At 47.8% G+C, this 16,150-nt stretch overlaps 1 protein-coding gene and 1 long non-coding RNA gene across 6 annotated transcripts; one reads left to right on the forward strand and one right to left on the reverse strand.

The window, feature by feature from the left end:
• Nucleotides 1-212: 212 nt before the first annotated feature.
• Nucleotides 213-12,346, forward strand: Proser3 (proline and serine rich 3). 5 transcript variants are annotated; one of them, XM_085841896.1, is made up of 12 exons: nucleotides 213-318; nucleotides 2,044-2,120; nucleotides 2,901-2,997; nucleotides 3,314-3,481; nucleotides 6,005-6,129; nucleotides 6,207-6,307; nucleotides 8,707-8,789; nucleotides 8,866-8,999; nucleotides 10,415-10,593; nucleotides 10,677-11,580; nucleotides 11,653-11,749; nucleotides 11,916-12,346. In XM_085841896.1, exons 3-12 carry the CDS (start codon nucleotides 2,939-2,941, stop codon nucleotides 12,055-12,057), a joined length of 1,992 nt encoding a protein of 663 aa, XP_085698022.1. In that variant the 5' UTR covers nucleotides 213-318; nucleotides 2,044-2,120; nucleotides 2,901-2,938; the 3' UTR covers nucleotides 12,058-12,346. The 5 variants fall into 5 exon arrangements, with proteins under 5 accessions (XP_085698022.1, XP_085698023.1, XP_085698025.1 ...); XM_085841897.1 differs by having other exon boundaries at nucleotides 11,668-11,749; XM_085841899.1 differs by having other exon boundaries at nucleotides 11,668-11,749; nucleotides 11,920-12,346.
• Nucleotides 6,301-15,941, reverse strand: LOC115031533 (uncharacterized). Its single transcript, XR_003837183.2, has 3 exons — nucleotides 15,727-15,941; nucleotides 13,094-13,154; nucleotides 6,301-6,340 (listed from the first exon to the last, which is right to left on the reverse strand). It is a non-coding gene; the product is annotated as an uncharacterized LOC115031533 (long non-coding RNA).
• Between the last annotated feature and the right edge of the window lie 209 nt (nucleotides 15,942-16,150).

Raw genomic sequence — 16,150 nt, forward strand, 5'->3', positions numbered from 1 at the left:
ACTCTTAGAGCGCTTCAAGCGTCAGCCCGGCCTTTGATCGTTACTATTGGTCTGAAGTCTTGCCAATTACTGCTGCACGCTCCAATCAAACACACGCTCTCCCAGTTCGTCAAGAGAGAACGCCCCTCGGCCGCTTTCCAGTTACTTTTGTTTTCTAGGCTATCATTGGTCGCTTTGGAGGCCGCGCTCCTGCTCTGCAGGTCCAGAAAGGGGCGGGGCTGACGGCGTTGCTTAGCGAGGAGGGTAGGCGCAGGGCTGTTCCGCGAAGGAGCTCCGCTGGCGCTAAGGCTGCGGTAAATGCCGACAGACTGACTGCAGGTGAGGTTGGTCCTCTTTCAGAGACCACAGGAGGCCTGGGAAGGCAACACGGGCTTACATGAGCCTGAAGTCTCCCGCCCAATCTCACGAGAACTACAACTCCCAAGATAGCACACAGTTTGGGCCCTCCAGCATCTCTGAGTGTCTCATGTCTTTTGTTCACGCAGGGTGGGCCGAAGAAGAGTCGAAAAGAAATTTGAAAATTGAGGTCGTTAGTTTACAAATTGCCCCAGACATCTAGGGGTGTTGTCTATGAACTTTTTCATTTAGGAGGAGCCCAGTGATTCATGGGGATTGTAGTCTCTACTGCCCCTTTCTCTTGTTTGTTTGTTTGTTGTTGTTGTTGTTTGTTTCTGTTTTCGAGACAGGGTTTCTCTGTATAGCCCTGGCTGTCCTGGAACTCACTCTGTAGACCAGGCTGGCCTCGAACTCAGAAATTCACCTGCCTCTGCCTCCCGAGTGCTGGGATCAAAGGCGTGCGCCACCACGCCCGGCTTGCCCCTTTCTCTTTGGGAGTCATGCCACCACCTCCCTCTTCCCTTAACAGGTTTAACCGGAAACGTACTGTGTACGGTTTCGTCGTGGCTCTTTGTTAATGTTTTATTTTTGCCTATTGTTTTCATTCTTTTTTTCATTTGTGTGCTTTTTATTTATTTTTTTAAAAAGATTTATTTATTTATTATATGTAAGTACACTGTAGCTGCCTTCAGACACTCCAGAAGAGGGCGCCAGATCTTGTTACGGATGGTTGTGAGCCACCATGTGGTTGCTGGGAATTGAACTCAGGACCTTCAGAAGAGCAGTCGGTGCTCTTAACTGAGCCATCTCTCCAGCCCCTGTGTGCTTTTTTAAAAAAAGATTTATTATTTTAGGTATATGAGTGCTCTCTCTGCATATACTCCCGTGTGCCAGAAGAGGGCATCAGACCACATTACAGATGATTGTGAGCCACTATGTGGTTGCTGGGAATTGAACTCAGGACCTCTGGAAGAGCAGCCAGTGCTCTTAACCACTGAGCCATCTGTCCAGCCCATATGGGTGCTTTTTAAATGACGTGTATTGTTGTTGTTGTTTAAGACAGGGTTTCCCTGCACAGCCCTGTCTTGGAACTCACTTTGTAGACCAGGCTGGCCTTAAACTCCTGCCTCTTTCTCCTGAATTCTGGGATTAAAGGCATCCACCACCATTCTTGGCTACATTACTTGGGGTTTGTTTTTTTTTTTTTTTTCCTCGTGGAATTAATTGGAGCGTCATGAAATGGGCTTCTTGGAACATGTTTAAAGAGGTAGAAATTAGTTACCTTGATTTGATTGTAACACATTGTATACACGTATTGAAATATCATACTGTGCCGCATAAACTTGTACAATTAGTGTCAGTTCAAAACAAGACAAAACTATGCAACAGACCAGGTTTTTCCTGAATGGGGCTGGAGAAAGGGCTCATTGGTTGGGAGCAGGGGCTGGTCTTCCAGAGGTCCCAGGTTCAGTTCTCAGCATCACATGGCTACTCACATTCATTCCAGGGTCTTCGAGGGCATTGCACATACATAAATGTGCACAGACACATGCAGGCATAATACTACCCATGCATACAAAATAAAAATAAATAGATCTTTTTTTAATTGCCTGAATAGTGTGAAGAAGTTGCAGTGTCTAGCCTGTTCCCTGATAGTCTGACTCTGTTAGCCTCGAGTGGGAACCCACGCTCACCCCTCCTCTGCAGGACCAGGCACATCCTCTCCCACTGAGGCCAGGCAAGGCAGTCCAGTTAGAGGAACAGGATCCACAGGCAGGCAACAGGTAAAATGTTATTCTTGTTTTGAGACAAGAGTTCTCTATGCAGCCTTTGCGTATGAGTGCACTTGTTTCTCTCTCTCTCTCTCTCTCTCTCTCTCTCTCTCTGTGTGTGTGTGTGTGTGTGTGTGTGTGCACCCTGTGGAAATCAGACAGGCTCAGGCGTCTGTTCTCATCTTTCACCATGTTGAGCCAGGGTCTTCTCTTTGATGTTCACCTCTGAGGCTCGCTGACTTGAAAAGTTTTAGGGGACTCTCCCGTATCCACCTCCCACCTCTGTATAGAAGTACTCGGATTGCAGATTGTGCTACCACATCTGTCTTCCCATAGATTCTATGGATTTGAACTCAGGTCCCCATGTTTGTGCAGCAAGCATCGTACTCACTGAGCCATCTCCTCAGCCTTTGCTTTGGAACTTTGGATCCTTCTGCCAGAGCCTCTTGAGTGCTGGGACTACAGATGAACATTACACATTTGGCATTAGTCTGTAATTTTTAAAGTCCTAGCACTCAAGAAGTTGATGCAGGAGGATCACCTCAAGTGCAAGGCTAATCATGGCTACAGAGTAAGACCCTGTCTCAAAAATAAAGCTCCTGCTAGGCTACCAGAGTTGAGAACTACCAACTACTAGTTTCTAGGTTCTTCTATGTCTCTATCATGGGACTTAGAGCTCATGGGAATTATGGGACTTGTGATGATTCATGGGGATTGTAGTCCATTTCTTCCAGTAATCTATGGGAATTGTCAGCTTCTGTCCTCCTCTACTATGCTCTGCTTCTTTCATAGCCTGTCAGTTTTCACCTCCCAAGACAACCCCTTTGGAAATGTTCCCCACGGTGGACAACCCTTTGGGCCATCAAGAAGCCAGAACTGGAGCCACAAGGTGAGGACACTTTTTAGGTAAAGTTCTGTGCCTCAGGCTGGTAGCTGTCAGTGACCACTAGAGGGAAGGAAGGCATGCAGTGAGAGATTAAGAGAAATCCCTTACCCCAGTGCTGGTGCCCATGTCTAGCTCTCTAGTGCCTGGATCCCTGACCACAGCCCCACTTAGATAGTTACCTGAGCCTCCCAATGGTAACAGTGTGGGATGTTTCCTCTTCTGACTCCCTCTATGTGTGTTCATTCCCTATGAGGTCACCTTTCTGATCTGCTCTTTACTTCTTATGTTTTCTCCCTATTTAAATCCCGGGTCCATCCAGGTCTCAAAGGCCACAAGCTCCCAAGGCCACAGCAGCCAGTTCCGATGAGCTGTCTGAGGAGTCCTGGCCATCTAGTTCATGGACCCCTTCCCCAGCCAGTACCACCGAGGGACAAAGTACCTCTCCACCCTGCAACTTAATTGACAACGAGGACTCAGTAGTAGCCAAGTGAGTACCAGAATTCCTGGGGGGCGGGGGAAGAGAGGAAGAAGGCATCCCATAATAACTATCAGAGACAGAGCTGTTTATGCAGTACTTTTTTAGGACCAGGCATTTCATCTGTAGTATTGAGGGCTGTAGAGCCTGGGTTCAAATCCTGCCTGTTAACTTACTCCCTATATTGCTGCTTTGGTCTCAGTTTCCTTCAACTGGGAATATTAATCACACACAAACACTGGAGTTGTTTTGAAATCTCAGTTCCTCCATACAGTGAACTATAAGAGCACCTGTGGCCGGGTGGTGGTGGTGCATGTCTTTAATCTCAGCACTCTGGAGGCAGAGGCAGGCGGATTTCTGAGTTCGAGGCCGGCATGGTCTACAGAGTGAGTTGCAGGACAGCCAGGGCTACACAGAGAAACCCTGTCTCAAAAAAACAAAAAAAAAAAAAGGAAGATAGAGAAATAAAAGATTCTGTAACAAAGGTCCTAAGATAATTATGGCCTAACCAAGATAACATTTATTTCTGTTTCACTGATACAAAAGAAACCAGAGCTGACACAGCAGCCCCAGTGTAAGTTGTTAGGATCCTAGGTTCTGTCTGTCTTTTTGTTGTCCTATGTCTAGACTGTTGTCCTTCCCGTCATGGGCCAAAAATGGTTCTCAGTGACACTGCTCTTCCAGAATCATTCTTCCTTATTCTTTGTTGGTCAAGAATCATTTGGGCTGGCAGTGTAGCTCAGCTGTTAGAGTGCCTGTCTGGCATACACAGAGCCTTGGCTTGATCCCCAAAGCCACATAAAAGCAGGCATGGTGATGTCTGCCTGTAGTCTCAGCATTGAGAATGTGGAGGAAGGAGGGTCAGAAGTTCAAGGGCACTTTCAGCTACATAGTGAATTCAAGACCAGCCTAAGCTAAATGATCCCTTGAGTAAAACACACAAATAAAAAACCAGGGTCCAGCAAGATGGCTCAGTGGGTCAAAGCACTTGCCACAAAAGCCTGTCAACCTCCTCCTTTTGATCCCAAGACCTCCACGTGAGCATGGACAGTTGTCTTCTGTCTGCACACACAGGCTGTGATGCGTGTACACAGCAAGTATGCAGTGTGCAAAAACACACATACAACATAATAAATAATTTTTAAAAATCTAATTGTGGCTTAGCAGTGGTGGCTCATGAAGAGACAGTCAATCTCTGAGTTCAAAGCCAGCCTGATCTATAGAACAAGTTCCAGGGCAGCCAGGACTACACACAGAAACCCTGTCTTGAAAATAAATCTAATTATGTATTCACAAGTTCTATGATAAATGTAGTCCATTGCACCAACATAGTGGTTTATAAGTCTATAACTTTAGTTTTCTGGGATCAGACACCTTCTTCTGGTCTATGTAGGCAACTTGTATGCATATGTATATATGTGGTGCATACACATATATACAGGCACACACATAAACAGATCTCTTAAAAAAAAAAAAAAAGTAGTTATGTACCTGGCTAAAAATTTGTGACCAGGCAGTATAGCATTTAACTGATATACTGGTATACGCAAGGAGGCACTGAGTTTCAGTTTCATATTTCCAAACATGAATAAATATTTTTATTTATTTTTTTGTTGGTTTTTCAAGACAGGGTTTCTCTGTGTAGCCTTGGCTGTCCTGGAACTAACTCTGTAGACCAGGCTGGCCTGTTCAGAAATCGCTGGCCTCTGCCTCCCAAGTGCTGGGATTAAAGGCGTGCAGCACCACTGCCGGGCTAAATAATTTTTTAAAAAGAAAGACAGACAGACATAAGATTGGCATGGTGGCATAGACCTGCAGCTGCAGCTCTTAGAAGGTGGACGTAGGAGGATGAGGACTTCAGGGCAGTCCTTAGCTGCAGAGCTGGAGGTGAGCCTGGGCTACATGGGGAGCCCCTCAAAATTTTTAAGATACTAAAACAAAAAATTAAAATCGGGCTGACTGTGGATAAAGGTGCTTGCCACCAAAGCCTGACAACCTAAGGTGGATCCGATCCTTGGAAACCACCTCCACGTGTGCCCGGAAGTATGCCTGCTCAAGTGTGCGCCATGCCTGTATGCATGCGTATGTATACACATGTGCACACACTTGCAGAACAAAGTGTGAAAACATTACAATTACTATATAAGAAAGAAACAGGTCATTGAGGCCAGTTGTGAGCTTTTGGTAGATGTGAAAAAAGCAGTTTTTTATTTTTATTTTTATTTTTGCTTTGTTTAGTTTTTTCAGACAGGGTTTCTCTGTGTGCCTCTCACTATTGTGGAACTAACTGTAGACAAGGCTGTCCTCTAACTCAGAAATCTGCCTGCCTCCCCGCCCACCCCTGTCTCCTATAAGGTCCGGGATTAAAGGTGTGTGCCACCACCATCCACCAGAAGGAGTTAGTTTTGTCTGGGCTTCTGAGCGTACCTTTGCATGGTGCTTGATAAACTGAAGAGCGATGTGCCTACGGCTGTTGGGATGGTTACTACGTGGCTCCCTTATCCCCTCTGCCGTCTCATGCATTGATGCTCACAGGTACATAAACAGGTTCCGCCAAGCTCAGCCCACGAGCAGAGAGGACCGCCAGCCTGCAGGCCCGACCTCAGCTGACTTTTGGTGGCTACAGCCTACAGCAGACTCGACTGGTTACCTTGCAGCAGGTATACCTAAATCTGTCCTGCAGAGCCCGGCCACCACTCTTCCTGGTCCCAGTCATTTAACGGAGGTTTCCCGGCAGGAGCTGGTGAGCCTACAGGAAGATCTGCTGTGACAGGTCCGTCTCCCACTGGTGTGTCCAGTACCTCTCTGGCTTCTGCGCCTCTTCAGAAAGTAAAGCAGGTGACAGTGTTCTCTTCTCCCTCTCTCGTGTGCCTGGGACAGAAGCAGAGATACTGACTAACTTCAAGCATCATAAACAAAAAAGGGTTTGTAGACCGAGAGGTATGGCTCATTTGGGAAGGTGCTTGCCTAGCAGATACAAAGCCCTGATTTGATCTCTCGGCACCACATAAAGTAGGCATGGTGGCACATAGCTGTAACCTCAACACCCAGGAGGTAAAGACAGGAAGAGCAGAAGTTTAAGGTCATCTGAGTTGGAGGCTGCCCCAGGCTGTAGACTATCCTATCTCAAAAGAATTAATAATAGAATAAAAATTTAACAATAGGATTTGCTAGTTAAATACAACTTTGAACCTTTTTTTAAAAAATAGATTTATTTAATGTATAAGTGTTCTATCTGCATGTACACCTGCATGCCAGAGAGGGCATCAGATTCCATTACAAATGGTTGTAAGCCACCATGTGGTTGCTGGGATTTGAACCTCGGACCTTCGGAAGAACAGTCGGGTGCTCTTACCTGCTGAGCCATCTCTCCAGCCCTACAACTTTGAACTCTTTAAAAAAGTAGATTCTCACCCATGTTGATATGACCAAGACACTAGGTAGGAAGAAGGGAAGAAAGGTTTATTCTAAGCCCAGTTTCAGAGGCTGCCAGTGCAGGAGTGTGGAGTGGGGGTGTTCATGTTTTAGCAGACCAGGAGGCAGAGAGTGCAGGTTGGAATCGTGTGTGGACATACCTTCAAGAGCCTGTACCTAGTGCCTGCAAGGCCCTACTTCTTAAAGAGTCCATAGCCTTCAAAAAGGTACCATAAACTGCGGCCTGAGCTTTCCAAACATGAGCCAGATCCTTATGTTTGGACAGTGCTGGGGGGAACCTAACTCTTGGTTCTGAATCCCTGACCTAAGCCTTCACAGACTTTCTCCTTACAGTAACCAAGATGGCCCCAGTGGCTCAAGATGCCTGTGGTACTCAGATATAACCCTGGAAAGTAAGATTGAAGGACTGACTGACTGCCTTCCTTCTTCCCTCCCTTGTCTTTCTTCTTGTTGTTTAATGAAAAATTTTATGTGAATGGGTGTTTGCCCGCATGTATGTCTGTGTACCACTTGTGGGCCTGGTGCTCCTGGAGGCCAGAAGAGGGTGTCAGATTCCTGGAACTGGAGTTACAGACAGTTGTGAACTTCCACCTGGGTGCTGGGAGTTGAATCTACATCCTTCGGAAGAACAGCCAGTTACTTAATGGCTGAGCCATCTCTCCAGCCCCCACGTCTCTGTCTTTTATTCAGTCACCCTTGAGTCAGTCTCTGAACTATTTGATAGGATGTTTTGATTAGGCAGGGTCTGGTCAGGAAGATAAGCTTCATCTTCCCTTTTCACATTTTAAATGTAGTGCATGTCTGTGTATAAGTCTGTCTGCCTGGCTTTGTGTGTGTGTCTGTGTGTGTGTGTGTGTGTCTGTGTATGTGTGTCTGTGTGTGTGTATGTGTGTGTGTATGTGTATATGTCTGTGTGTATGTGTGTGTGTGTCTGTGTATGTGTGTGTGTGTCTGTGTGTGTGTGTCTGTGTGTGTGTCTGTGTGTGTATGTGTGTCTGTGTGTGTGTCTGTGTGTGTGTATATGTGTGTGTGTATGTATATATGTCTGTGTGTGTATGTGTGTATATGTGTGTGTGTCTGTGTATGTATGTGTCTGTGTGTGTGTCTGTTTATGTGTGTCTGTGTGTGTGTATGTGTCTGTGTGTGTATGTGTCTGTGTGTGTGTGTCTGTGTATGTGTGTGTGTCTGTGTATGTGTATGTGTGTGTATGTGTCTGTGTGTGTCTGTGTATGTGTATGTCTGTGTGTGTGTGTCTGTGTGTGTGTCTGTGTGTATGTGTGCGTGTGTGTATGTGTGCATGTCTGTGTGTGTGTCTGTGTATATGTGTGTCTGTGTGTATGTGTCTGTGTGTGTGTCTGTGTGTGTCTATGTGTGTGTTTATGTGTGTCTGTGTATGTGTGTGTGTGTGTGTGTCTCTGTGTGTGTCTGTGTATGTGTGTGTGTCTGTGTGTGTTGTGTTTGTGTGTGTGTGAGAGGTCAGCTTAGGAGCTGATTCTCTTCTGTTACTTCGGTGTAGGTTCTAGGGATCATAGGCCTGTATGGAAAGTACTTCCCCCACTAAGCCTTCAATACTGGGGTGGCCGAGGTGGTAGGATGGACATTTCAAGGCCAGCCTGGGATCAAAAGACAGAAACCCCAAAATTCAAAGCAGGAAAGAGAGCCTCTCTTCCCCCAAGGTAGAGAAGTAGATTGTAAGCTTCAAGCAGCAGGTGGACTATCGGCCCCCAGGCCTTCTGCAGAGAGCCTCTTTCTCCTCAGCGACCTTTGGCGTAGGGGCTAGCTTCTGGTTCCTCTCTCTGCAGTGTCTGAACTCATGGAACTCGTCTCTGCTGGACTTGGAGGCCCTAAGCCTACAGAGCCGAGCTGCCAGGCTGCTCAAGCGCAGGTGACGCCCTCCCCAAAGTCACCCTTCCCAGCTGTACCCAGTCCCTGCTCTCCTCACGGCTGCCTTACCCCCACAGCAAGGCCTCCCTCAATCCCAATGATGCCAGCAGCTCCTCCTTCCCCATCAGCTCCGATGGCCTCTCTCCCAGCTCTGTGACCTTCAATCCGGACTCCAACAAGAGTTCTAATCCCAAAGAACCTGTGCTGGGAGGTAAGGACTGATGGTAGCCAGGTTCAGATCTCATCTATTTACTAGCTGTGTGACTTGGGCCTCTCCCGGCCTTGTTTCTCTAACTGGGAACCAGGAATAATAACTGGATCCCTCACTCATATTATACTTTATTGATTTTAGTTTTATTTCTTTGAACCAGGGTCTTGCTATGCCTCCCAAGCTGGCTTGGAACCCATTGTAGTTCACGCTGGCCGTGAGTTCTCAGCACTCCTGCCTCAGCCTCCCTAGCACTGGGATTACAGGAGCACATCACTACACAATGGTTTTTGTTTTGTTGTGTTTTGTTTTTTCTTTTGCTTTGTTTATATCACAGTGAACTACATGGAACGTTTTTGCAGGTCAAAAATAGTTGAGTATCTGGCAATTTATATGGCTTAGCTAAATCTCAGTGTGTTCCAGCCTTATGCCTTGTCCCAAACCCATATCTACACTGCATATAAATATGTCTATAGTGCACATAAACACCTCTGTGGTGCATTCATCAATGCAGCTTGGCTACTGAACTGTTGAAGGCCCAAAACTTGAGAGATGAAGCTGGGCTGCTGCAGCCCCAGCAGGAAGATCAGGGCCAGCCTCAGCTACACCCTGAGTTTGGGGCCAGCATAAGCTCTGTGAGACTACCTCATGAGCCAGAGGAAGCAGGTCTGAGACAGGGTGCCTTTTTTGGCAGGGGTGGGGGTGATATTGAGACAAGGTTTCTCTGCTTAGAACTGGATGTCCTGGAATTTGATCTGTAAATCAGTCTGGCTTTGAACTCAGACCCACCTGCCTCTGCCTCCTAAGTGCTGGGATTAAGACGAAAACACACCTCTTTAATCTGAGCATGTGGAAGGCAGAGACAGCAGATCTGTGAGCTGGAGGAGAGCCGGCACACAGTGAGTTCCAGGCCAGCCAGGGTTGCATAGTGAGACAAGGCAAGAGCCAGAGATGGAGCTGTGCAGTACAGGTGCCGAGGCTGGCCAAGGAGGCCTGGAAAGACTTCTGAGCACTGGAGGGTCCTTTGTTTTCTGGATGTTAATGGGGCCCTGTGGCTGCTCTCTGCACCTGGACCAGAGCTGGACCAGCAGAGGGCAGGCAAGTGACCAAATTTGAAAGAATCACAGAGGAAGAGAAGAAAAAACAAATAAGGAAAAATGAAAATAGAACTACACTACTGGGTGTAGTGAACTTGCCTATAAGCCCAGGCTGAGTCAGGAGGATTACCAATTTGAACCAGGCCCAGGCTTCAGATTAAAACTGTAAGAGAGCTAGAAGCCCCAACCCAGCTTCCCACTTTAAAACAGAGTTGGGTGGTGTCTGGGCATCGTCCTGTCTGCCCAACCCTCCCACACAGTGGCCTTCTGGTGTCACCTCGTACTCTCTCCTTAGCCCTTTTCTCTCTACTCCCTCCACAGCAGCCCCGGGGCCATCCCAGGCCATCCCTGCACCCCACCCAGCCTCGTCCCAGGCAACACTTAAGCCTGAGGAAGACATTTTATACCAATGGCGGCAGCGGAGGAAGCTTGAACAGTCTCTACAGGGCGCAGGTGATGGAACCTGGGTGTTGCCTCGGACGCCAGCCCTCACCATGCAGGTGAGTTGGAAGAGTGAGCCTGACGGTAATAAGGGTCACTCGAAGTGACACAGAACCATTCGCCTCTTCCTTTCTGCTTACAGACTCCTCCTGTCTCTGCCGTGAATCTTGGTTCCCAGGGGACCCAGCCTAACTGCACTGCACCATGTGGTAGTGTGGCCCAGCCTCCTCCCTCACAGGCCTTCTATATGGAGAGGCCACCTCTTTCAGGGCCCTCTCCACACATCTGGGCCCCCGGCACCCACGGGGTTCTCTGGGCCCCACAGGCCAATCCATGGGTATCTGTTGGGATGCTTCCTACCACATTACTAACCTCCACCCTTGCTCCCTTGGCTTCCTTTCCTGTACCACCTACCCCAGCTCCCACCCCCGCTCCCCAGGTCTGCATCCCAGGGCCCCCAACCTCCGCTCCACCCCCCTGCGCTTCCACCCCCGCTTCCACCCTCCCACTACCTGACACCCCCCAGGGACCAGCCATACCTGAGCTGAGTAGCTCTATTCAGCCCAAGAAGGTGGGCCCCAAGCCAAGGAGGGTGAGCACTTCGTCTCACCAGAAGACTACGGTGCCAGACACTGCAGCTTTCGAGGGTCCCTGTTCACAGCTCAGGGGGGCCCTGAGCCAGGTAGTGACAGCTCGGCTGTTCCTGGACAGCCCGAAGGATACGCCTCCATCTGAGGCAGATTCCCGGAAAGTCCAGGCCACCCCTTCTCAAGCCAAAGTTCCACCACCTCCACTTGAGTCTCGGCGTGGGTCCAAGACAGAGTCCCGCAAAAATCAAGTCACCCTCCCAGCTGAAGCTGGGGATCCACAGCCGGCTACAGCTCCAAAGGCATCCACGCTGTTAGAGGTTCAGCCACGTGAATTCAAAATGTCTGCACCCAAGATGGGAGCAGGTGACCCCTTGACCATGGTTCCCCCTGCCTCAAGCCACGCCCCTTCCGAGGACTTGCTATCCCAGGCCACCAGACTTCTGCAGGCTGCGGAAGGTGAGGGGATTCCTGGGCCCTTGGGTATCTTGATGGTGGATCCAAACCCTGTATCTACCTTCTGGAGCTCAGTCTTTTATTCCCCAGACTCGGACGGCAGCGAGTTTCAGGAAGACCCTGTGTTGCAGGTGCTAAGGGCTCAGAGGGCAGAGCTCCGGCAGCAGAAAAGGTGACTCTTCATCACCAGGATTTACAATACTGGACCCCTGAGTCCTGTGACACCCCTATTTGGTGCCTGTCTCTTCCAAGTCCCTTTCCTGAACCCCTCACCCGCTGTTGCAGGTTCTTACTGTGAGCACATACTTCAGCCTCTACCTCTCCCCACTTTTCTCCAGGAAAGTGGATGCCCAATTATCTCTCCTCTTGGACCACACCAAAGACCCGGGATCTTCATCTCCTCCAGCCAGGTCACCTTCCAGGTCCCCAAGAATGCGGTTGAGGAGGGAAGGAACCTCCCTTGAGGCCAGACGACTTTGAATTAGAAAAATTCTGTTTTTCCTGGGCTGAGGAGATAGCTCAGTGGGCAAAGAACTTGCAAGTGTGAAGGCTCGAGTTTGGATCTCCTGAACCTGCATAGAGGTACCAGACAGGCCAGCTGGCCCATGGAGATGGACAGGGCTCAATCCAGGTGGAAGGCAAAGACGAGTCTCTGAAATTCTCTGACTTCCACACACGAGCTGTGGGGCACATACACACCACACCACACCACACACCACACACACACACACACACAGAGTAAAAATAAAGTTGTCCCCAATTAACATTTTTCCAGTTTACTGTTCATGTCTAAGAAATGGATTGTTGTAGAAAGGCTAATTGTGCTAATAAGGAAATGTGTCTCTCTCTCCCTCTCTCTGTGGATGAGCACATGGCTCTAGATAATGTGGGCACCTGACTCATGTAACTCAGAAGTGGATTTTTATATCTCAGATGGAGACAAAGGCCCTGTTATCTGGTCCTAAGAAACATCAGTGTTGGACAATAGTACATCTCCATCTGTGCTAGCATCTTTCCCTCTCTGGTCGCCATCTCCATCCTCGGGCCTAAGAGATGCCTCAATTCCCACAGGTGCTCAAATTCCTGGTGTTTCCCCAAGTTTATTCCCCCTCTTTCACATTCTTCAACTGTGTTCTCTCTACTCAGGACCAACGTCTTCTGTCATCCTGACTCTTCTCCCCGCACACAGTCACCTGGTAAATGCTGGCTCTGTCTATCAGAACCCAACTCCTTTCCACTGCCCTCACCCAGTCTAGGCTACCTCCTATCTACACAGCTGAACGCTTGTCATCACTATAAACACATCTGCTCACTCTTTGATGCACTTGCCACCCAGGGGGACATCCTATTGCTTCTGTTTGAAACTGAGCTTTTCAACAAATTAAATACAACTGAAGGCCTGCAGCTTCTGTCAGAAAAGTGGGTGCTGTTCTGTTCTTTTTCTTCTACTTTCTGTGACTCGGATGCTTTTCAGAGTCTGCTATAAAATCTGATTACTGGACACAGTGGCACACACCTGTAATTCTAGGAGTCTGAGAACAGAGGATCTTGACTGAGGTCACTCTCACAGAGAGTCCCTGTGTTAAAAAAAAAAAAGTCATCATATTAGGGATGGGACACACAAGCATGCATCTACTGAGCTCAGTGAGATTTGTTTCGTTCTCTGTGGTGGTTTAGTTACTTTTAAATTGCTGTTATAAGACAGTGTGACCAAGGGAATGTAAAAAGGAAGTGTTTATTTGGGGCTTAAGAGTTTCAGAGAGTCAGGGTAGGGCACATGGCACTGGAGCGGCACCGAGAGCTCATGTCTTGAGACTCAACCAGGAGACAGAGATACAGACACTGGGAATGGGAGTCTTGTGAAACCTCAAAGCTAACTGCAGTGACACACCTCCTCCAACAAGACCAAACAGTGAGACTAACTAGAGACCAAGTATCCAAACGTCTGAGCCTGTGGAAGCCATCCTAATCAAAATCCCTGCGGTGGTTTCCCTCAAGGAAAAAAGTGAATTCTAGCTAAGGAGATACATGTGAGCAAGGCATGGTCACACACACCTTTAATCTCTGTGAGTTCAAAAATAAAAACCTGGTCTATGTAGAGAAATCCAGGCCAGCCAAGGATGCATAGTGAAACTCTGTCTCAGAAGAAAAAAATGGATATAGAAATATTAGGTACAGTGCCAGGTGTGGTGGCGCATGCCTTTAATCCCAGCACTCGGGAGGCAGAGGCAGGCAGATTTCTGAGTTTGAGACCAGCCTGGTCTACAAAGTGAATTCCGGGATAGCCAGGGCTAAACAGAGAAACCCTATCTCGAATCCCCCACACACATACACAAAAGAAATTTTAGGTACAAATATTGACTTTTACAAAAGGAAGCGAGAAGCTGGGTGGTAGTGGCGCACGCCTTTAATCCCAGCACTTGGGAGGCAGAGACAGGCGGATTTCTGAGTTCGAGGCCAGCCTGGCCTACAGAGTGAGTTCCAGGACAGCCAGGGCTATACAGAGAAACCCTGTCTCGAAAAACCATTTAAAAAAAAAAAAAAGGAAGTGAGGAAAATTCCGGGATAGTATGGATGCAATGGTTTGTCTTTTGAAATAGGGTCATTTAAGATCTAGGCTCCAACTCACTATGTAACCTAAGCCTGGCTTTGGACTGAGTCTCCTACCTTCACATCCTCAAGTGCTGGGATTACAGATGTGGGCCACCACACCCACCCAGCCTAATCTGTTTTGAAACATTCCCAAAGATGAGTTGGATGGGTAAGTAAAGCAATAAGTAGACGTAAGACAAAATGAATAGCCAGGCATGGTGGTGCACGCCTTTAGTCCCAGCACTCGGGAGGCAGAGGCAGGCGGATTTCTGAGTTCGAGGCCAGCCTGGTCTACAAAGTGAGTGCCAGGACAGCCAGGGCTACACAGAGAAACCCTGTCTCGAAAAAACCAAAGGAAAAAAAAAAGACAAAATGAATATAGTAAAATGTTTTAATGATAAGTGCTAGCTGGTGGATATGTGGGTGTCGACTTTCCCTATTGAGGGTTTTGTTTTGTTTTGTTTTGTTTTGTTTTGTTTTGTTTTGTTTTTGTGTGTGTTTGGTTTGGTTTTTTAAGACAGGGTTTCTGGGATTCTTTAATCTGAGATCAGTGTTGTTTTGATATATGTATGGGATTTATGAAGGGAAATGGTATAGATTTCTGACAGGCAGTTCTCTATGTCAGAAACAAGATAAATGTGGGTTTTCAGCCTTTTGAACAAACCACACACTTGAATCAATAAGGAGGTAGCTGTTTAGACACAAGGAACAATAAAAGATATTCACAATAACATCCTGATCAAGTTAAGAGGGGGCACTAGAAGGCTGCCTGAGGAAGTCACACTTAAGTTGAGATTACCTACTTGACAGAGGCCATCTTAACTGTGGCTGGGTAACAAACCACCCCCAAAACTTAGTAGCATCATCACTCATTACACTTATCCCCCCCCCCCCAGCACTTTCCGTATTTCACCATCCCAACTAGCTTTTCTCTGGGATGATAAATATTTATATTTATTTTGTTCATCTTTCCCCATCAGCCTTTGATTTGGAGGTTTTAAATTTTTTTATTTAATGCATACCGGTATTTTGCCTGTGTATATGTTGGGGTTCCATGTGTGCCTAGTGCCCACAGAGAGCATCTTCTGGACATCGTGGAGCTGGAGCTGGTGAACAGTCATGTGGGTGCTTGGAACAGGGAGTAGAAATCTGAGTACTCTGGAAGAGTAGTCAGTGCTAACTGCTGAGCCATCTCTCCAGTCCCTAATTTGGTTTGTTTGAGACAGATTTTCACTACCCAGCTCAAGCTGGCCTCAAATTCATGATTCTCCTGCACCCACTTTCCCAGTGCTGAGATTACAAACCGAAATCACCTAGTTCATATTAGCCTTTGAGCTTCCTCATGGGTAAGGCTGTATATTTTTTCTTTTGATTATTGGTATATCCCCGAATTAAATAATCACAGTCTTTAAAAGCCTGGACCGGGAGCGTGCTACCGAAACGAGAGCCCTGTTCAGGTCCAGATCAGTGAAAGCATCCTTCCGGAAAGGGTGTGGCTGCAATGCTTTCTAGGCACTTCTCTATCGTTTAAAAAAAGAAAAAGAAAAAAGACTGTACCTGGCTTTCTGAGAGGCATGGATGTCATAGCATTCCAAACAGAAGCTTTTCCCAGAAAAAGATGTCAAAGGCTAGCCTCAAATAAGCGAATTTAGGGAAACAAGGAAAAATGTCCAGTGAATAGGGGGGCAAGTCGCACAGAGCCTAGGGTGGGGACACAGCGGGGTGTGCGAGATCAAAAAGCTGTGGGCGGGGTCGGGATCAGGACTGGAAGACCCGCATTTCGAAAAGGCTGCTGGGGGGGGGGGGGAGATAGTCGTAGGCGAACCCAATGAAGCGCGTCCGACGAGCGACCGCGGGAGGAAAGGACAGGCTGCTTAGGGAGAGAAGTGGCGGCAGCGGAGCATAAAGAATACAGGGTGGTTATCTCAGGAGGGCCCTGACAGCCAATGCCAACCGTCCATGGGCGTGGCGCTGTCAAACT

Source organism: Mus caroli, unplaced genomic scaffold (genome assembly GCF_978045245.1).
Source record: "Mus caroli unplaced genomic scaffold, Mus_caroli_1 scaffold_8, whole genome shotgun sequence".
Classification (NCBI taxonomy): Eukaryota; Metazoa; Chordata; class Mammalia; order Rodentia; family Muridae; genus Mus; species Mus caroli.

What these genes read in the sequence shown, in the direction of transcription:
- Proser3 (XM_085841896.1), top strand. Translation starts at nt 2,939, where the DNA reads ATGTTCCCCACGGTGGACAACCCTTTGGGCCATCAAGAAGCCAGAACT. An exon ending in GAGGACTCAGTAGTAGCCAA is followed by an intron (nt 3,482 to 6,004) that starts GTGAGTACCAGA and finishes TGATGCTCACAG; the next exon opens with GTACATAAACAGGTTCCGCC. An exon ending in ACTTCTGCAGGCTGCGGAAG is followed by an intron (nt 11,581 to 11,652) that starts GTGAGGGGATTC and finishes TCTGGAGCTCAG; the next exon opens with TCTTTTATTCCCCAGACTCG.